This window comes from Ceratocystis lukuohia (assembly GCF_044167205.1).
Source record: "Ceratocystis lukuohia strain C4212 chromosome Unknown Supercontig7_pilon, whole genome shotgun sequence".
Classification (NCBI taxonomy): domain Eukaryota; kingdom Fungi; phylum Ascomycota; class Sordariomycetes; order Microascales; family Ceratocystidaceae; genus Ceratocystis; species Ceratocystis lukuohia.
This window is the reverse complement of record NW_027263526.1, coordinates 1,209,659-1,230,940: the sequence shown is the minus strand read 5'-3', so window position 1 is coordinate 1,230,940 and position 21,282 is coordinate 1,209,659. Positions and strand designations below refer to the sequence as shown.

The following is a 21,282-nucleotide window of genomic DNA, read 5'->3' as shown; positions in this document are numbered from 1 at the left end:
AAACGAGGTCACAGACGAGCAGATATGATGATACAACATGACTGGCGGGCAAAGGCAGGGCATAATCTCTCTATGAGTAGAGAACGCAAGCCTAGCAATGATGGTAAAAAACGCTGATGTTGGAAGAGTGCACAAGATGGCTTTGTGCTATAATGGGGAGAGGAAATGCCGGCGGATGGGGTTGTCATTCCTGTCCAACTACAACTACAACTCTGGCAGCAGCGTGCCGGCATTGTGCTTCCCACCGCGGGGCAGGTAAAGGGAGTCCTTAGTATGGGGGGCTCGAGTGCCTGGCCAGCAATGCGAATGGTGTATTTTGTACCCTGTGCTTGAGCTTATAAAAGTATGTGAGTTGTACAGTAAGTACTATGGCATGCATGTGCGTACATATATACGCGCACATTAGCCCCAAGACTAGTTCGAGTATGCATAACCCATTTAAGGCAAGAACAGCCTTGGAACGAACGGATGTCTGCATGTTTTACAGTTACATAAGCAAAGCAATTTCCCAATCCCGCATACAAACACATTTACCATTCACCACCGTTTGCTTGTCTAAAACACAAAACACACAGGAATAGGACATGCAAAAAAATGCCTCTAGAGAAGGGAGGTGAGTGTGCAGGGATAGGTGGATGCTGCGCTTGTTGTGCTGGTCTTTTCGAAGCCTGCTAGATGATTTGATTGTCGGGTTTCTGCTTTGGAAACGGGAAAGAGCGTATGTGGAAAGAACCAACGAAACACGGGATGGTTCACCCACAAATATGCCCATGGGGTAGATGAGAAGAAAGATGCAGCGTAATTTAGCAGGGGCAACTGGCAGGCATGGAAACACGTAGAATCGCGGCTGCTGCGAGGCTAAGCCAGCGGAGCAGCGGCGTGTAAGGCAAGAGCAAGGCGGGGCTAGCAAACAGAAGCCAAACGGGCTCAATACTTCTTTCCCTAGAGAGAAAAAGAAAGGGAAGGGGAAAGGGGAAGACAGATCTGCACATTGGCCAAGCCTATTATTGTGTGCAAACAAGGAAGGAGATGTTGTGATTGGTGACCATTAAGGCAGTTTTAAGAGATGGAAGGTGTATACGATGCGTGGTAGTGTGGCAGGCCGTCTGCTAATCTACCCACTGGCCAGCCCCACCTGATTGTTCCCCGCTTCTTTCTCGACTCCTCGGCCCACCACATTCATTTTGTCTGTCTCGTTGTTTCTGTCTCGGCGCCTCCCTTTGTATGGGCCTCCCTCCCCTTCTTATTCCACTCTTGTCTTTTTGTCACCAACCAAACCACCCCCTCTCTCCCCTTATCCCGCATCTCTTTGAACTTGTCCCGCCCACTTCACATCACATTTGTAATGCTCTCCCTCATGATCACACTGTTAGACCGGTCATCTCGCTTGACCCGATAAAACACATCACAAAAGTCTCCACAGCGCATGCCACGCAGGAACTCTTCGTCGTGCGTGATGATGATCAGCTGGAAGTTCGATTGTGCTTGCCGCTGCTGGATTAGGTCATGCAGGCTGTGGGCTAGCGCCTTGATATTGTCCGTGTCTAGATTCGTCGTCGGCTCGTCCAACGCAATGATGCCACAGTTGACACCAAACGACTCAGCCAGGGCCAGTCGGATAATAATGGAGGCAAGCACCTTTTGACCCGCACTGCAGCGCCCACGCATATCCATTTCTGTGCCCTGCTTGCTCATGACTACGCGATAGTTGTAGTTGCGTCGGCCTGTAGCACTCTCGGCATCTGACCGGATCATGATATAGTCTATGTCATCACCCTTGTACGTGCTCTTCCACAGGTCAATGGCTGTTTCATTGACTTGCCGCATTTTCATTGCGTGATACTGCATGATGGCCTTGTCTAGTGCATCGCTGTACCGACCCATGTCTTCAATAGCCGCCTTTGTAGTCTCGACCTTGATATGTGCTTCACGGTACTTGTGTGCCGCATCTTTGTATTCCATATCCCAGACCTCAATTAGCTTGCGCAACTGGTCATCACGACTCTTCATCATGCCCATGACAGAGCCTCGCTCGGCAAGGAGCTTGCTGTTGTGGCTCTCAAGCGCATTGGCCTCGTCTTCCAGCTCGCGATGGTCTTCTGTAGCGTGGCATTCCTCAAGTTCACGAATCTCCTCCTCGAGTACTTCAAGTAAATGTAGGTTCTTGCGATAGTTGAGATTATCGGAAATATTCTTCTTTTGACGATCGCCATTATCGATTTCTGTTGTCAGAGCATTTCCTTTGGCTGTCAATTGCGCAATCTCTTCGTCCAAGGTGGAAATGTGCTGTTCCAATGAAGCAATCAACTTTTGGTTCATTTGTAGATTGGCTGGCCCTCTAGCGTCAAGGTACGCTTGAATGTCGTTCTCGATGGGCTTTAGCTCATTGATAGACGCCATGACTACATCTCGCTCGTCTATAATGGCCTTTTCTTTTAATTTTCCGTCTCGCAAAATCTCTTCGAGGAATGACTTGGCCTCTAGTAGCTGTGCGCTGACAACCTCTAGCTCTTGATCAGCCTTGGAAATGGCTTCCCGTTGCTGTGTATGGTCATCTTTGAGCGACTTAATCTGCTTCTGCAAGTCAAGCTTCATTTCAAGCTGCATTTTGGCCTGGCTCAGCTTGCCCTGGATATCCTTCAGTTCCATTTCGCATGTGTTCAGTTGATCGCGGTAGCGCTGCTTTTCGGACAGCAAGTCATCTTCCTTGGCCTTGGCTGCACGTATCTTGGCATCACACTCACTTAGAAGAGTGTTGATTTCCTCGGCCGTCTTGCTAGCATCCGAGCTAGCCGATTGCTGTGATTCAATCCTGTTAATGCTAGACTCCGACTCGGCGATTTCCTTGAGGGTTTGTGCAAATGTTGTTACAGTCTTGCCCAATGTCTTGATGGATCCTAGGTGCTCGTCATCCCCAACTAAACTTGTCTTAACATCCATGATGGCGGTCTCCAGTTGCTCATATTCGGCTTCTAGCATAGAAACCTGGCTTTTCAGGGATGGTATTTCATTTTGCAAACGTTTGAATGTCTCGTAGTCAGTGCGAAGACTCTTGAGCTCTTCTAGAATTCTAACGGTCTCGGCCAGCTCTCCCTCGGATTCCTCTTTTTCTTTGGGGTTTAGCTTCTCGCGAATCTTTTTTTCCATACGTGCACGGAAAGCACCCTGGCTAGTATCAAATGGCCGCTCGCAGAGCTTGCAGGAATTCTTCGTGTTGAGATACTTATGGCATTGTGTGTAGTACTTGGCTAAGGCGTCCCACAAACCAATCTCGGCTTTGCAGTCCTCAACCTTTTCCTCATAATGGCTAAGTTCGCCATCAAAGTCGTTGGCACCTAGCGACTCTTCATTGATGCTTTTGAGGTAACTGGCTACCTTCTTCTCGCACTTTTCGGCCTCTGCAACTGTCGAGCCGAGACTGGAGCGGGCCGCCTTGAGACGCACGTCAAGCTTTGTTTGGTTGCCAAGAACCTGGTCTCGCTTAGCCTTTGCATCTCGAACTCTGGCCTCCTGCTTGGCTACTGCTGTCTGATACAATGAATCGAGATTTTCTGGTGTCCACTCGGCCTGTAGGAAGTTGTCTAACTTGTCTTTCCAGGTGGTCTTGAGAGAATCAAGAGTCAGCTTGCGCTTGGCCATCTGGTCTTTGTGGAAGGTAAGCTGGGCGCGATCCTGGGCAAGCCGAGAGCACTCCACTAGTTCGCGATTCAGCTTCATGCTTTCAAACGACAGGTCTGACTGGACATTCTTTTCATGCTTGATACGAGTGTCATAGTCTGTCTCGGCAAGATGGGCACGAGCTTTTTCTAGTCGTTCCTGCGCATCGTGGGACTGGCCTTCCAGCATAACAAGAGAGCTCTCCTCATAATCTAGGTTGCGGACGCGGTTGTTGAGGTTCAAGCTCTGACGGTCGATGTTGTCGATGCGCTGTTTGGCTGTGTGTTTGTCATGATCTAAATTTGACTGCTTTCTTTCTAGATCGCCAATAGCAGAGCGGGCTTTCTCAACCTCCTGAGACACATGATTTTGCACGCGCTCCAGGTCTTTTTTCTTGTCAGCCAACAGCCGCTGAATCCTGTCTGTGAAGGACAGGACCTGGCTTTCGCTGAGATGGTCGTCATCGTAACCAATGAAGCCGTGTTCTTGGGCAGCTATTTGAATCAGTTGCGACCGTGCTTGTAGCTGACGCTCGTACTTTTCCTTGTCAGACTGGTGTTTTCCCTGTTCCGCCAGTTTTGCTGAGTGATCCCTTCGTGCAGCAGCGAGGTCAGCCTGAAGCTTGGAGCACTGGGCACGGTTGGCATCGGCCTCCTGCTCAAGGCGGCGCATACGTTCTTCGTAGTTTGCGAGATCTGCTTCAAGAGTAGCATCGTCATCGGGAAGCTCATCCAAGATGTCCTTGAGCTCGATAGTTGTCGTCTCGCGGAACTTAAGTTGGTTGCGCTTGTCTCTGAGATCGTAGATTAACGTGAGGAAGGCGCTTGACTGCTCACGAAGCTTGCGAATGCGGTCCTTCGTCTCTTGCATTTCAGCGGTGATTCGCTTGCATTTGGCACGGTCTTCCTCGATCAGAGCCTGGATTTCTCTTGATTCCTTTTCGGCTTTTTCCCCACGCTCTTTGTTGACCTTGTCATTTTCCTCACGCTGTTTGAGGATACGAAGATCCTCACCTTTTTTCTTCCTCAGGGCCTTGAGGTTGTCAATGGCCTTAGTGTACTTTTGTGCTTCAAAGATTTCGTCGAAGCGTTTTTTCAAGGCTGATGGCTCGCTCAGAGGCCAAAGCGATTCGTCTTGATGGCAAAAGATGACAGAATCTAGGACAGCAGGAGAAACGCCGAGATATGACGGGATAGCTTCGTCGAGTTGGGCTACACGGGTAGAGACAACGCTTCGCTCGCCGTTGTTAAGGACAAGCAAGGAGCCTTCCAGGGTCTTCATTGACCGAGTGGCCTTTTTCACAGTAAGCTGGAGATTACGATTGACGACATACTTGGCGCCGTTTGCTGATTTAAAGGATAATTTGACCTGGGCGAGGATTTCTTTTGATTGTGCCAACTAGAGAGGGAGCACGGGCCAGGGATGGCAATGTTAGTGGCACAGGCACAAGCACAAACAACAAGCAAAGGCGGAAAGAGATCGCTTGCAGTGAGCCGAGTGGTAGCAAGCAAATAATAGTATTTTCGATAAAGTCGAGAAGGACGAACTTACATCGGGATCGTGTATGAAAGCACCGCCTTTGCTGTTGGGCGGCAGCTCGCCTGTGGTGGCATACTTGAGGCACTCAATAATGGTGGTCTTGCCCGAGCCATTGTAGCCGACGATAAGAGTCAATGGGGTGTTGAACTGAATCGTTTCTCTACTCGCAGGGCTGAACGAGCGGATGCCCTGGATGGAGAGCTTATCGATCTTAGACATGTGGGAACGTTGAAGGAATGGTCTATTGTTGACGTGGTATGAGAAAACGGAGAGGGAAGAAAAAAAGGCTAACTAGTATATCAGGATACGAAATATTCAGCCTTACTACGGCGATACCAAAACTCTCAGCACCAACGAAGCTGTCTAGAAGCTCTGGCTTACTCGCAGTTGGCGATAACCTCTTCACAGCCTAAGGCGCAAACGCGACGAGAGGCCAGCGTCCCACTTTTTCAGGCGCGTGCCTGCCTAGCTAGACTAACAGGGCGGGGGCTGCCAGGGAGCGAGTGCACGTGACCTTTGCGCAACATGAGAAAGAAGACAGGTAAAAAAAAAGAGCAAACAAAATAGGAAGCAAGTGTCTCTCTCGCTTTCCTTTCTTGTTGCACAATTGAAGGGAAGGGAGGGGCCTGTGTAACCAACGGAACGGGCTTGGGCTTCCAACTTCAGCACATATACAGGCACGTATCAAGGTTTTGGTTACGTTTTGTTGCTGTTGTTGGTGTACTGATTGGCCGATTGGGCAGTTTTCCTTCTTCTTAGCTCTGGTGACACTTGATGTCACAAGGTTGGTATGGAATCATTTTGGCAAAGCACCGCACTTCGAAGACTGCTTTAGGAGAAGCCCAAGCTGGAGGGGACCATCGGGCTGTTTTCCCATAAGAAGGAAGGCTACATAGGAATGGGAATGGGATTTTTTCTTCCTCTTCTTGGGCTAGTGGGCTAAGGGGGGTAGGATAGGCTCGCAAGCTGGCAGGCTGGCCTGGGTTCCTATTCACCATCGCCATCTTCTTCGTAGGTAGAAAGACAACAGGCAAGGGAGGCTGCTGGCTTTCGGCCGAACAATGTCTTTTGGCCAGCGGGCATTTTGCCTACTTCACTTGCTCTAATTGGTCACAGTGGGAAAAAAAAAACAAGGCCAGGGTGGTATTTCACAATACCAATGTACGTAAATGTATGGCTTTTTTCCTTCCAGGCTGGCCCCGAGTACAAGGACCAGACATGCAGCGAGGGAACATGGTGTGCCCTTTTTTTTCTTTTTCCCCGCTGGGCTTGGGTACTTATTGTGAGCACTGCTTGGCGGCCTTGGGTTTCTTGGACTTGTTTCTTGCCTTTGCTTAGCGAGCTGACTATGCAAAGGAAGAGACAAGAGGAGGGGGGCGAGAAGAAGGAAGGTAGAAGAGGAAGGCGGGGGAGGGACTCCTCATGCTGTGGCTGTCACTTGCCTTGTCTCTGTACAAGGCTGGGAGCAGAATCTCATCCCATGTCCGTCTCGTGAATAGATTGGTGAGATGCCTGTCCGGCTCTGTGTATACTGTGCTGTGCTGTGCTGCTCTTGTGTGTGCATTTTGTGCATCTATGTGTCTCTACCCGCTCCCCCCCCCCCCCCTCTCCGCCTACTCTTTGTTCTTCTTTCTTCCATTTCCCCCCTCTTTTATTTTTGTCTTGGTCCTTCTTGGGCGGACTTGTCTCGTCGTTTAGGAGCTTGTGTAGCCTTCCCAGCCAAAGGGGCATTATATCATGTACACGACGTGCAGAGATATCCTAGTTTGTTACTAGCATGTAGATCAGGTCGCTACTACAACGACAGCGAAAGATCTTCCTAGGGCTTTTTTTCTCCTAGTCTTTTTTTCTTAGTCTTTTCTTCCTTTTATATTTTCTGTTTTGTCGTTGGGTTCTATTCAAAGCATCTCCTATTCATTTCCTACCGCTTCTTGTTCTATTTCAGAGCCTAAGCGTCGGAATGCTTCCGGCTGCTGCAAGTACAACCTTAGATTCCTTCATGTCTCGGTTCCGTTGTTGGGCTGGCCTAGAGAAGCGAGGGATGAGATAGAGGGACTTACGTCGTAGGGTAAGGGGGAGAAGGATGGCGGGCATTGGAGCAGGCTGTAGCGGTGTAGGTTGAGTTGAGTCCAGTCCACGAGTGCCTGACTCTGACGAGGGACAAGGAACCGGCTAGGGCTTGAAGGGGGCTGAAATATTGCAGAAAGCTTATTTGACAACGTGGGCGGATGTAATAAACAGGAAGAGAAGATAGGCAGAATGGAAAAGATACAAAGGGAAAAAATATATGAGTGCAGATGTCCGTATAGGTGCAGACAGGAATATTTGTCATCTGCCGCTGGCTCGTATTCTCCTCTCGCCCCCCCGTCTGGCATGCTACAAGTCTCTTCCTACCTTCTCGTCCTGTTTGGCTTGGGCCTCGGCGACGTGCTGCTCGAGAGCGCACCAACTTTGAGACAAAATTCTCCGACCCAGACCCAAAGGCCAGGCCAGCGGCAGAGGCGACAAAGGAATTGGGTCACTGAGAAGGACAGGACAGCGCAGGGCGGGATGGAACGGGACAGAGAAAAGTAGAGCAGGCTATGCTAGGCCAGGGCCTTGGGGGGGCAAAAAGAGGCAAGAGGAGATAGACGAGGCCTAGCTCAGACGAAGTTCCGCCCAAGGAGGTGCCGCACTGCACTGGGCTACTGCCACAAGAAACACAAGCCGCATTGTATATCCCTAACTTTAGCTTATCCTACGGCGCTTCCCCTTGCTTCTAGCCCACAATCTGTCTCGGCACTGCATTGAAAGAGGGTGGAGGAGGCTTTACCAGATCAGGCCAGGTCAGACTGGGCCAGGAAAGCGGCACACAATCAGTCAGTTGGTTAGCCAAGTCAAGCCAACCAAGCTATTCAACTGGCCAGGTATATGGAACAAATGGAACAGATACCGACGCAGCGCAACGTGGGTGGGTTTTGCCTTTGGTTGTTTGTGTAAGGGTCTCAACAGGTTTCAAAGAGTTTCAGATACAAGAAGCAGAAAACCAAGAAGCAGAGGACAAAGGAAGAAAGAGCAAGAGAGAGAGGCGGAGTAGAAGAGCTAGCCAGTCTCGAGATGGAGATACAAGACCACACGACCACGAGGCCACAAACAACACAGCACAAGGAATGGAACGGAATGGAAGAATCAGGTGCAGCTTCCAGGCCATTAAGAGAGGAACTCGCAGAAGACAAGTGAGAAGATTAGGCAAGAGTAAGAGCAGGAGCAGGGATAATCCAGCAAACCGCCGCATGGGACGATGAAGTATACGGTGTGCCCCTCTCTGTCTTGCACTTTCCTGCTTGCTTGCTTGTTTGTCCTTTTTCTTTGCCCTCCATCTTGCAGTTGGAGGACAGCAACATTCCTTTCCTTGGGTCTTTCTTATCTCCATTGTCCAAAGAGAGCGCAGCGTGGTCTCTACCTCTGGTACAGGGTCTAGACTAGCCTAGCTTGGCCTGGCCAGGCCAGGCAAGGCAAGGCAAGGCACCAACTCATCTAGACCGCCTGAGGGGGTTTGCCTATGCACAAGCATACCTTCCCAAGGTTCTTTGTCCTTTGATTTCTCTTTTGAGAGAGTTTCTGCGTTTCTGTGGTCGTCTGCCCCTTCCTACTCCATCTACTGTCCTAGGACAGATTCTTTTTTCCAGCTAACACGGAGTTTCCGTAAGCTGCTGTTTGCTTGTAGGCACCCTGGCTAGGCACAAGCACGGCCTAACAATCCATATCACTTCCTATGATGCTACTTCTTACTTCTTTCCATGTCCCAACACTCACGGCATGCACGTATAGAAGTTGCCATCATGATTTCTTCCGTGTTTCAGTACGCTTGCTTCGGCCCAGCCGTCTCCAAAACCGCGAGGCTCGCACTGGCTGCTGGCTGTTGGCTATGGGCCCTTCACTTGTAACCGTTTGGTTCTGGGCCTCGTTGGCTGGGCTGGTTGGGTAGCCTGTTGGGGGGTGTGGCTCATTGCCTATTGGCTGTTTTGTGGTGTGGGTACTTTCAGTGTTTCCAAGTACACTCGAGCTTGCACAGTGGCGTTGGCATTGTGCTGCCTTTTTCAAAAAAGAGCAGCCTCTGTCTTAAGCCCGCCATGTCTGTCTCTCTATCTATCTGTCTTGCTGTCTTGCTGTCTTGCTGTCTCGCCATCTCTCGCAGCATAACACGTGACTAGCCTAACCGGCTACTCTCCCTTAGTGCCTGACAGCCTGGCCGCTCGCTCCACTTCGTACTGCCACCTAAAGGGATCATACGTCTGTGGCAGCAGTTCTATGGTTAGTGCTATGGTAAGATGACGACGAGGTGAAGCAAGCAGATAGACACAGTCCATTGACGAAGGGGTGAAGAAGGGGCGGGAGCCTAAGAGAGATGGAAAACAAATAGGCAGACAAAAGACGTAAGAGAAGCAAGCGGAAAGAGGACAAGCATAAGGAGCAGAGCAGCGAAGAACAAGGCGCCGCGTGTCATTCCCAGCACAACACAGATAAGGTAGCCAAGCTTACCAGCTAGTGGCAGTGTGCAACAAGAGCAGGATACCGTCATTCCCACAACAGCAAAACAGCGAGGCCTAGTTGGCGGGGACGAAGACATAGTCAGACGCAGGGACACACAGAGAGGAATAAATGAAAGAGAGGACAGAAAACACGGAACCTGAGGGAATAGATGAAGAGAGCGAGCGAGTGAGCGAGCAAGTGAAAGAAGGCTAGGCGTGACAGGCAAAGACAGCCAAATGTCCTGCTGGATGGACAGCCACGTGTGTTCCCGTTGAGATGAGCTGGCCAGTGGCGTATTCAGCATGTGAGATGTGAGAAGAAGGGTGGGCTAGACGGGGGGGGGGCGTCGTGTGATGGGATGCACACAACTGACCTGTCTCCGAGCATAATATATGTATCTAGACAGAGGAAGAGAGAGGAAGAGGAGGTGAAAAGAAGAGAAGGAGGTAAAGCCGAGCCCATGCAAAGCAAATAGAAGAAAAAGGAAGACGAAAGGGAACCTCGCTGTGTTGTCTGAAAGCCTGCTGTTGTCGCCGTGTCGCTGCGTCACACTGCCTGTATTCTTGCATGGCCTTCCTGCTCTTTGTGCTCCTGATGACGCTCTCTCCCTCTGTCTGTCTCTCTTTCGTCGAGCCGCTTTGGATTTGGCTTGCTCTAGAGTTTTCATGGCTCTCGCTCGCCGTCTGGCCGTCTCTCCATATGTCTCAAGGCCCCTCGTAGTCCCCCGTAGCTAGTCCATTGAGTATATAAACCTCCCCCTTGGACGGTCATCCTCTACTCACCAACCAGGATGTTTCTACATTTTCATAACCACCATCTATTTCCGGTCTTGTAGCCTTTTGCTCTACCGCCTATATCTCTCTCTCTTCCACAAACTCTGGCTGGGTTTTGACTCTACTCGCAGTGTGTTTGTAACTTTTCCTCTTCCTTTCCCTCTCCCTCTCCCCCTTCTTCTTTCTCCCTTTTCTTTCTTTATTTCTTCCTTCTTCGTAGTCTTGACACTGTTTTAACACTGTCTCCCTCTATCCTCTTCCCTCCACTCCAACATTGTTCTAACACTGTCTTTCTTTTGACTTTAACAGTGTTTCTGTCGTGATCCAGACTCTTCTTCCGAGTCTTCTTTCTTCCGAGTTTTCTTTCCCTCTTCTCCAAGCCCTCTTCTCTATCTTATCCCACCGCCAATGTCTCAGTGTAGCTCTGCCGCCTCCATGACACTTGCGCATGGCCTTGACTTCACCATGGAGAATGTAAGTCCTGTTTCTTTGCCATCTTCTGTCCTCTCATTGCTTGCGCTAACGCTAGTCTAGATACTTACTGATGACTTCAACTATGATATTCCCGGCCTGTGTAACCTAGACGACAGTCCCATTTCTCTTCACGATGAGACGCTCTTGACTTCTACACAGACCAGCCACCTCCATCGCTTCTCAGCACAAGACAGCCGCTTTGCCGAGTCCCCTTTTAATTCTTCGGACGCGCCAGCACTGGGGTCTACATACGTCACACGTGCCTATACACATGCCTCGTCATCGCTTTCTCCTGCAGAGGTCTACTTGCCGCTTCCCAACATATCTGCAGAATATCCACACAACGAAGACGAGCAAGGCCTCTATCCTTTCCAGCCAGTCCCCGCCACAAACCCTTCATCATCCTCTTCTTCCTCCTCTTCTTCCTCATCCTCGTCTTCCTCCTTCGCTGCTACCGCCGTCGTGGCAAAACAAGAATACTTGACGCCCCGAGTATCCGAGGGCAGCCTAACCGGCATTTGCATGCTTGTCAGCCCATCATTGCATATGACTTACATAACCCCCGATAGCGCGTTGGCACTCGGCTACCACAGCACTGATCTCGTAGGCGCATCTTTGCTATCGCTTGTATATCCTGAAGACCAATGGAACTTTAATCGCGAGTTCACCCGGCTCGTTAGTAGCCCATGGGAAATGAGCGCGTCTGCGCGGCTGTGCTGCAGCAATGGGTCACTGCTAGCCGTGGAGTTCAAGGGAGCCTTCAGCCACGACGCTGCCATTGTGTGCCTCACAGGCCAAGTCACGAGCTTCGAGTCCAAGCTAACTCAAACTCGGGCTGACTGCGTCAGCGAGATTGACAGTAGCAACCAGGAGCTTTTCCCAAGTGCGTATTATCCCTACAGTTACATCAGGATCATAGCAGCTAACTCACCCTTCGCAGATACAACCACCACAGCCACCGCCCACCACTCGTTACACCACAACAGCGCAACTCCAATTCACCCAGCCAGCGGCTCGCCAGGCCACTATGGGCCAATATACCGCAGCGGAAACCGCCTGGCAATTCCTCTCCCCCCGGCCGCTAAGCGAGCCTACCATCGTCCCCTTCCATACAGCGAGCGCAACACAGACAGAAAGCGTCGTAATAAGATGTTGCAGCTATATCTATGTACTGAATGTCGCATCACTGAGTCGCCCGAGTGGCGCAAGGGCCCTAAAGGGCCAAAGACGTTGTGCAATGCGTGTGGATTGCGTTGGGCTAAGAAGGAGAAAAAAGCTGCTGCAGCTGAAAGAGAAAGGACATTTGCAAGTAGTTGCAACAACAGCGGTGGCGGCGTCAATAGTGTTGATAGTAGTAAGAACAACGAGGCTGATAGTGCGGTAGAGCGTGGCACCCGTGGTGGTAACATAAGGTGTGGCACTAGCGGACTCAAAGCTATGCTACAGCCAGGGTCGGATATCAACAGGCCAGATGGACGCGGTGAGTCAGGCGTCAACATTCAACAAAAGAGCTCAGGTTGGAAGCCAGGATAGCCTATGGCCGGTCAGAAAGAGTGAACCTGAGTTGAGGAACAACAATCGGGCAATCTAAGCTCTACAAGTCCAAGTATGGAAAAACAAAAAGGTAATAAAAATACTAGGTCATAGAAAAGGAAATAAAAATACCATATTTCAAGACCAAAGCCTAGCCTCGCTTCATCTATAACAATAGATCATGAGGTAAAAAGCTGCCACCATAATTCCAAGCCCAGGAGAACTGCTAAGAAGCTATCTCTAGTACACCTTGTCCCCACCCTCCTTCTTTTTCTCACTAGCCTTACCATTTGCTCCCCGCCATCACCGTTGGCCGCTAGTACCTAATGTGTACCGCTGACTCTCCTCTGGATACGGCTCTTCGTCATATGCCGGCCTGCGCTGTCCCTCCAGTCCAAGCACAGTATCATCTTCTTCATAATCATCGTCATCCGAGGCTGACCGCAACGACGACCCGTCCGGATACTCGTCTAGTTCCAACTGCAATTGCCGTTGTCTTTCTTCTTCTTCTTCTTTAAGTGCCTGTGCCTTGTTCTTGCGCCGAAAACTAAGCAGACGTTTGAACGCCGAGGGACGTGCATTTCTCTGAGCAAGAGGGGGTCGTGACTGCAAATCGCCACTGTCATCCTCTAAGCCATCGGCAAATCCACTATTTCCAGATGGCTGAGGTTGTGTATACTGAAGTTGATTCTGGCGCCGCTGTTCTTCCTCTTCCTGTGCGTTCTCGTGTTCTTCCAAAGCCCGTTCATCTTCTTCACTAAAGAACAAACGCGGTACAAGCAAGTGATACGGCACAGTCTGGCCATTCGGGTTACGTGGATCTATCTCCATATGCAAACAAATGTCCAATGCGCCCTGCAAGTCGACCTCGGGCTCAGGGGCCTGCTTACGCTGCTTTGAAGTAAGGAAAGTTGTTGGCGAGCGTTTCATACCCTGAGTCGCGAGAACTTCGCCGTGTCCTGGCGCAGAGGTAGCATCAGGAGCAACTGTGGCTGGCATAGTCTGGGTATGGACAGGACGCACACTAAACTGAGTCTCATCTCCAATACTATACTCCGCTTCAGAGAGCTGTGATGCTGCACCTCCTCGTAAGCGGCTATTACCAGCGCCAGTTTCATTAATGTGGCCGCGGTTGCGGCTGCTCGGCGGTCTCCGATCATCGCCATCATAATCATTAAGGCTGCTAGCCGTATTAGTCGTTGTATAGACGTCAGATTGTTGGCCATGCATCAGAGAGTCTCTATCAGCATGACGCGATATGTCATCTCTACGGCTTTGATAGGTCTGGATTAGAGGTGAAGAAGTGCGAGCATTCTTGCGACTGTTAGTAGCCGGCGTTCCTCGAATGCCGTCCAAAGATGACTCGGACTGGAACAGAGAGCTTTGCTGAAAAGATTGGCTCTGGTCATCAAGAGCCATCGTTGCCATTGGCAGACTCGACTGTGAGTAGCCGCGAGTAGCGGTCAAAGGCAAAGTACTAGTCAAATCTTTGCGGCTAGCCAGGACAGAAGAGCCCGTCTGTGTGTGGGCGTTAGCGTACTGAACAGGAGAGAGCGCCTGAATCTGGGCCTCTGTAACACCATGGCTATGGCCAGCATCTGCGCTACGGGGAACCGGAGCAGAAAGGTGTTCCGTTGTGGATGATTCATAATCATCATCGTATTCATCATCTGAGAATACTTCTCGTGAATCGGCGTCATTGTCGCGCTCATTCTTCTTCTGCTTCCTTTTGCCAAAACCAAACATTCTTGATACGCTAAGCGAGCGCTTTGGCTTCTCGGCCAGGTCTATATTACTGGTCGAGTCAGTTACAGACACATGAGCCTCGTTTGCATCTCGCTCAACTTCACGCCCACGATTACTCCTTTGCGAAAGGCTACGGAACAGCCCACCAGACCGTCCAACAGTAGTAACCGGGGGGCGAGAAACAGATGCTTCACCATCGGCTGTAGATATCGATTTGCGGCGGTGTGGTATTGCGTTCGACAACCGCCTCAAAAGGCTTCCTCTGCGCTGTGGTTGCATTGCAGAAGTTTCTTCAGTTTCTGCATTTGAAAGTGAGGGCGTGGCAATAGATGTCGAATCAGGAGTCCACGGGCTGATGGAGCACCAATTACGACGCGGCAGAAGATGCTTATTGTTTCGTGGACTGCCATCAACATCATGGGTGAATATAGGAACCATGCTCTCATCTGTCTCCTTGTCAAAATGGTGCACCTTGTTGCGCTTGTTTAACACATCAGCAAGAAAATGCGGGGGGGGCGCATTGGCAATGGCCGAAGAGATGACATTAGGCATGTAGCGGAAGTCCTTGTGCTTTGCAACCGTAAATTTAGGGTTTGAATAGAACTGGCCAATGCCACCCAAATGTACATCTCCACTGAGGATAGTGACTCTGACCGACTTGATCATTGATATGTCCTGCAGCTGCTCAATGATCTCACGTCGTTCAGCCTTGTGATTTTTGGCAGTCCAGTGATCATTCAAGTCATCCAAAACCTCAACGCCTCCATCAATCTTGTTGAGGATAGAAGCAAATCTACGCGTGCGGCCAAGCGCTTTAACTGGGTCCATTAATCTCGAAGTGAGCAAATTCTCCAGCCAGACCAGGCGCGGGTAGGCAATGGGCACACCCAGTAGCACCAACAAGTGCTTAATCTCACCAGACTTAACGTCCTTGTAACACCGATCCATGATACGCTCCCACGTGTCTTCGGAAACTACGTCAAACTCAGTGCGCTCTGTACGACCATCAACGGCTAGCAGGGCAACATCGGCACCAAGATCGACCAGCACACTGCGACTGAACTCGTTGATGTAAGGGCCCTTCTTCATGCCAAGAATCCAGCTAGGTTCTGATTCTTCCGTCTCGTCCGTGATGCTCTGGTGCTGGAACAGCATATAGTACTTGAAGGCGACAGCTCCAAGGCCCTTGAAGACAGGAGAGTTCATAGAGTGGTGTGGGTAGGAGCCATAGCCATCCATGATGTCATGGTCATCCAACATGTTAACCATGGGGATCTGTGAGTTGGAAAGAGCAAAGAGTCCCTGGGAATACCATGTGCAATAGCGCTCAAGATAAAAGACTTCCAACTCATCCTGCATTTCTCGTGTGAATGGTGCTTTATGTTTATGAATAGAGTTCTTTGTAGACAGCCAGTTCTTAAGCAGACTGCACTCTTGGGAGACAGCATCACAGTAAATCTGGTCGCCTCCACCAATCATAACATGGAAAGGCTTGGACTGATGCACGTTCATAACGTCTCGCCACATAGGGTCGGGCCCACAGTAGTCATCAGGGCGTACAGTGGCGCTAAAGCCATTACAGCTATAAAACATGATATTCATAGACTGTCCTTTAGCTGGGACCCAGAAGCCAGTAGCCGGTCCGCGATTGATGCGGTAAGCAATGCGCTGGCTTTTTTCTTTGAGCTCCACCTCAATGTTGAAGCGCCAGAACGTCAAGCCCCTCTCTGCATGCAGACGGCAGCCACGGACTTCCTTGTATTTGCCCAAGGCCTCTCCGTCAATCTCGACCTGCTTACGGCGAGCATGGAAGGACCCGGGGATCTCGGTAATACCAGCCGCGCCGTCACGGAGAGTGCGACTTGTTTCGTAAAGGCCATTCTCTGTCTCATCGCGCGACAAGTCCATAGCACTGTCGATCTGGTCAACGGGGCGAACATAAAGAGTCTCTCCGCGACGGCCAACTTTTGGATGGCTAGCGATAGGGTCAACACAGTCATAGGGGCCTTTGGTATTAGGGTCCAAAGGCTTATAAAGCTCAATGGGCTGCACAAAAAAGCGCAAAGTTGGCGCAATTTCATAATGAGACTGATCATCTTCAGTAACTATCATAACAGTGCCACGCCAGAATTCGCGATCACGAATGTTATTGATAGCACTTGCGACGCGAAAGCGACCAGGATGCCTCTCTCGGCGGATGCCAGTATAGCGTAAAAGAGGGCCACACTTCAAATATAACTGAGGGCGGAATTTTGTAGGAGCTAATCCAAGTACAGTCAGTATGATTAATATACATCCAATAAAAAGGCTCAAAGTAATAAAGCCTACCGTCTTTTCTGTCGTCATACTCGCCATCAAAAGCCTCTGCTCTACGAGGCCTAGACGACAAGCTGCCTCGCCTTCTAGAAGTGTCTGTAGAAGTAGTCGTCGTCGACTTGGTACTTGTTCCATTACCAGGTTGGGCTTCCCACCATGCACTATCATTGTGTTCAAGCTTACCCCGGGGATGGATTTGGTTTTGCTGTTGTTGATTCTGTTGTATCTCCTGCTCGTGAGATTGGCTAAGATCTAAAAGAGAGCCGCTGAGAGTCCCAACGGTCCCCTTACGCCACTCATCGAGAAAAGAAGGAGGTTCGTAAAGACCTTCGCCAGGTTTCAGATCTTGTGCTGGACGATACATCATATTTGAGATTTTGTGTTGATGCTCGTTGCGCTCTTGCTCCTGTTGCTGCTTTCTAAGAAGATGGCGAGGGGCCTCTTCCTGCGAACTATCACTGGCATAACTTTCATCCACCATGGATTTCACAATATCCTCAATCGTAAGCTCAGAATCAGGGCGCTGGGCTTTATGAGAGGCGGTAGATGGCGGAACTACGGGGACGTTAGATCTTTGCTGCACATGATCAGTCCCTGGATTTTGGGCTGAGTCGACCCCTTGATCCTTCACAGCAACAGTAGCAGCAATAGTAGCAGCCCTTTGAAGCTGATGCTTTTCGGACTCTATCCGCAGGCGGTAGAATGGATCATCAGGGGGGTCCTTTTGCAGCTTTTTGCTATTGCGTCTACCTATAGATGAAAAGCTAAAAGATGAAGAACGCTTTGGGGGGGCGGCGGTGCATGTGGATCCATCAAAATCGGGTCAGGCATAAAAGGACGCTCTGCTGTGGGCACAATGCCTTCTTTGGATATTGATGAAGCACCAACTGTAGCTTCAGACTTGACAGGTTTAGATGGACCGATTGCAGGCTGCTGAGATTTCCAGCTAGCAGGTTGCTGAGCTGGTGTCTCGGGAACTGAAATATCGATAGGTTCGGGCGAAAGTATACGTGTCGGTCGACGGTAACTGGAACCAACAACACCAGGATTCAAATCAAAGTCGTCGGAGTTAGACATTCTACGTTCACGGAAGCTCAAACTACGCTGCGGGCCGCCAGCGTTTGAAATTCGACGAACGCCTTCAGGAAGAATCATGTCACCATGAACCGATGGTCTACGTTTATGTGATCCAGAAGATTCAGCTGTGTTTGGTTTCTTGGGTGGAGGTAAAGACGACCAATGGGGGTCACTGGAGCTCTGGGCTAATGGGCTTCTATGAGTAGGCTGTGCCTGAGCTGGAGTCGTGTTGGCTGAAGAAGCAGTGGTGCTATGGAGCGAAGTGAGGTCAAAGGTCTTACGAGGAGTGCCCTGAGGGGTTGTTGAGATGGGTGACGAGGAGTGTCTGGTCGTATTGGCAGCGCGAGACGAGCCATTGGGGATGTTGGGGCTTCTAGAAGCGGCATGAGAGCCACTCAATACTGGGCTTTGGCTATCAATCGGAGGCTGCTGACCCAAATGGATTTTATCGATTTCGAGGTTAGAGCGCTCACGAGCGCGGCGTTCAGCAGCTTCAACTCTGGCACGCTTCTCCTCTTTCGTCATACTGTCGAGCGTCAGCTCAAGCCTTTGTAAGGGGGAATGGGAGTTGGCGAACTTTCTGCGGCTGCGGGGAATGGCAACACTAGAACGTCTCCTTGTATCGGGAGATACAACAGGGGAATTAATCACGACATGGCGGGCGCTTCCCGACTGGATATCATGGACAGACTTGACCGATCTAGGAGACTGCGGCACAGGAGTTTCATGGATAGACTGAGCGGGTTGCGGAGATGAATTCGATGTGGGAGGCTCCCGACTAGACCTAGTGGGTTGAGGAGATGGTTGTAGGAGAAGATTCGCTTGCTCTTGAGCAGATGCAGACCTAATAGACCGAGAAGACTGCGTAACGGGTATTTCACGAGCAGACCTGACGGAGCGGGGAGAAGATTGCACCGTTGAAGCTTCACGGACAGACGGAACAGGGCGTGGTGATGGAGCTACAGGAGTCCGCTGCTCTCGAATCTCGGCAGGGCTAGCAAGAACGGGCGTATTAACCTGGCTATGATAGGAGTAGAGATCCTCAGCAGGTAAAGCAGAGTAGACTTCGGAGGGTGGCAGCATGGAAGATTGGATATCCGAGTACGGGAGGGCAGAGCGGATAGATTTAACAGACTCTGGAATGGGAGAAGCCGGCATGGAAGATGGTGCTGGAGATCGTGCCGGTCGTGGCGGAGAACGGAGCGGGGGGGTAGCTTGCAGGTTTCGAGAAGCAGGTGCAGCAGCGGAGGCTAAAGGCTGAAGAGGGTTGGTGTAAGCTAGAGACTCCTGTCCATGATCGCGGACCCGATCGCGAGTGCGAGTACGAGTAGTAGTTATAGGAGTAGGCGAGGTGGGTGGCGCATAGTTGAAAGAGGAAGAGGTGGGAATTAGGGGGGAGAGGTCGCCTGCAGACTGCGATTGCGACTGACGAGCACGTTGGCCTCGGCGCTTGCGGCGTCTTTCTTCGGCTTCGGCATCTTCAGCAGCAACGGTATCAAGAGGGGTTTTTGGCCTTGAGTCTAGAGTTGTGGCTTTGGCAGCGCTGGCCTGGGTAGCTTGAAATTGTGGGTTAGGCTCAACATAAGGCTGCATCGACACTGACGGAGGGCGTGGAGTTAGTGGCTGCTGGAATGTAGTTGAAGTAGGAGACTGGTGCGAAACATAGGACAGGTCGGTTTCGGTTTCAGTGGCCTGAGACAGGACGGGGTGGTGCTTATGCGATTTAGATTTAGCGGACGGGTGTTTTTGTGAGGAGCGGTGACGAGAGGAAGAGGGCTGTTGTTGAATGTCGTCATCGTAAACATAGAACGAGTCGTTAGTCATTTCGCTCTGCTGTTTGACCCTGACAGCCTCAGAAGCAGATACAACAGACACAGAATCAGTGGCAGTGTGGGTTTGGTCGGCAGTAAGCTCGTCTTCTCCCCAGTAAGGCACAGTTGAGCTCATAACAGCGAACAGACAAAGAGGGGAGGATGAAGCTAAAGAGGTAGAAAAGCAGATCAAAGCTTTAAAAGGCAAGAGAAAAAAATAGGGAAAATAGAGAAAAAAATTCTTTAATGGCTAGCTTTCGCTACACAGAATCCCGAATCTTTTAGAGTACAGCAACCAAACACACAGCAAGAAAGAGGAACAATGGGCTTTGTTCTGTAAGAAAAAGGGAGATCAGAGAGGAAAATATGCGACGAAGCTTAAAAAGGAAAAGAGAATGATTGATTGAATTGAGCAGAGTTAGACTTCCTTTAGAGAATTGTGGGTGCCACACAACAAAAGAAAAGAATATGGACAGCCCCAGAAGACAAAGAAAAAATGAAGAAAAGAAGAGATTTAAAGAGACGGAAGAAGAAAAGAAAAGGGGAAATACTAGAGGCCCGATCGGAATCGCAATCTAGGCGATGGGTTTTGCAGTTGCCTTGTCTAGAGTTGTTGCAAGAAACCGGAAGGCTGGGCTGAGTTCACAATTGCTTTTTTTCCGCCTTTTATGGCAGGGTCATCTTCCTCAAAAAAGCAAGAACAAAATAACAAGAAAAGGCATGGATTAAACCCCGAGCTGGAGTTTCACAAGGCTAAAAGGTAAAATTAAGTGAAGACTATATTATGGGCGGCTAGACTCTTAGACTGAAGTGACAGCACATGTGAATGGAAATGAGGCTTAGTTTAGGTGCAGTTCCAGCATTGTGGCATCACCACCGACTAACACGGCTCGGTTATTGTTCAGGGGAGCTGGCTTGCAGGCAGCAGGTTCTGAGTTGGCAGGTGCTTACGCACTGCAGCAGCAAGCACCACGCCAAAGTCCCTGCTTTAGGCTTCTTCCCAGCGGAGAATACGAAGCAGGAACAAACGAAGCGGACAAAAAGAGCAAGCACGACAAAAGTTAACGCGTTCCTTCCTTTGTTATGAATGCGTACGGGGGACAATCACTAGCTTGCTGTCTCATTCTCTCATTCTTTACAACCCTAACGGAAGGCATCCCCACCTAATCTTTAAGGGGCGGAACACGGAAGGAGAGTTGCTAGTAGAAAAGAGAGAAAAGAGACAGATAGAGAACAGTGAGTCCAAAACGGAGTTTAATAAGGGAGAGAGGGCTTTAAAAGGTAGCGTTTTACCTAAGAGCTAGCGGCAAGTTTTCGGGGGTTATTAGTGGCTTCTTGCCCTGAATTCGCTCTTTCCCTTCTGACACAAGGCCACGACAGCCTCTTTATTTTATAGTATAAGGGGGGGCAATTGCACCTTTCCAAGTTTGTTCCTTCATGCCCTTATAGTTTTCAATGATTTGGCCATAAGAAGTCATTTTTCTTCTTCTCATTCTTTTTTTGCCATTGTATTTCAGCTAACTATTTTTTTTTTCTATCATTGAAGCCCTCAAAATTATTTCTTTTTTCTTCTGCAGAAAATACGTTGAATTCAAGGCTTATTGTTCCATGATTCAACGCTACTGTTCTTAAAAAAGCCTGTTAGGCGAACGTCATCATTAGGAGATCTACAGCTTGCGCTTCTCTTGTTTCCTAGCCTCGAGGCTGCTGCATATGTAAGGCTGCTGGCTTGCCTGCGATTAGTTATCTGATTGCTTTTTTTCTTTACCTTTGCTAAGCGATATTTCTTTTACTAGAACTTCCCTTCTCTTGATACATCTCATTGTTGTGCTTCTTGCAAGGGT

The 21,282-nt window shown here is 50.0% G+C and overlaps 3 protein-coding genes across 3 annotated transcripts; 1 reads left to right on the top strand and 2 right to left on the bottom strand.

The window, feature by feature from the left end:
* Positions 1 to 1,329: 1,329 nt before the first annotated feature.
* Positions 1,330 to 5,415, bottom strand: HOO65_070242 (DNA repair protein RAD50; the record flags this gene model as incomplete). Its single annotated transcript, XM_071004810.1, has 2 exons — positions 1,330 to 5,025; positions 5,209 to 5,415. The coding sequence occupies 2 exons, from the start codon at positions 5,413 to 5,415 to the stop codon at positions 1,330 to 1,332; spliced, it is 3,903 nt and encodes a 1,300-aa protein (XP_070856960.1).
* Positions 5,416 to 10,946: 5,531 nt separating this feature from the next.
* HOO65_070241 (Cutinase protein palindrome-binding) lies at positions 10,947 to 12,488 on the top strand (the record flags this gene model as incomplete). The annotated part of the gene is made up of 3 exons (XM_071005017.1): positions 10,947 to 10,955; positions 11,016 to 11,838; positions 11,896 to 12,488. The coding sequence occupies 3 exons, from the start codon at positions 10,947 to 10,949 to the stop codon at positions 12,486 to 12,488; spliced, it is 1,425 nt and encodes a 474-aa protein (XP_070856959.1).
* A 303-nt stretch (positions 12,489 to 12,791) lies between these two features.
* Positions 12,792 to 19,574, bottom strand: HOO65_070240 (uncharacterized protein; the record flags this gene model as incomplete). The annotated part of the gene is made up of 3 exons (XM_071004764.1): positions 12,792 to 16,495; positions 16,563 to 17,300; positions 17,435 to 19,574. 3 exons carry the CDS (start codon positions 19,572 to 19,574, stop codon positions 12,792 to 12,794), a joined length of 6,582 nt encoding a protein of 2,193 aa, XP_070856958.1.
* Positions 19,575 to 21,282: the final 1,708 nt, after the last annotated feature.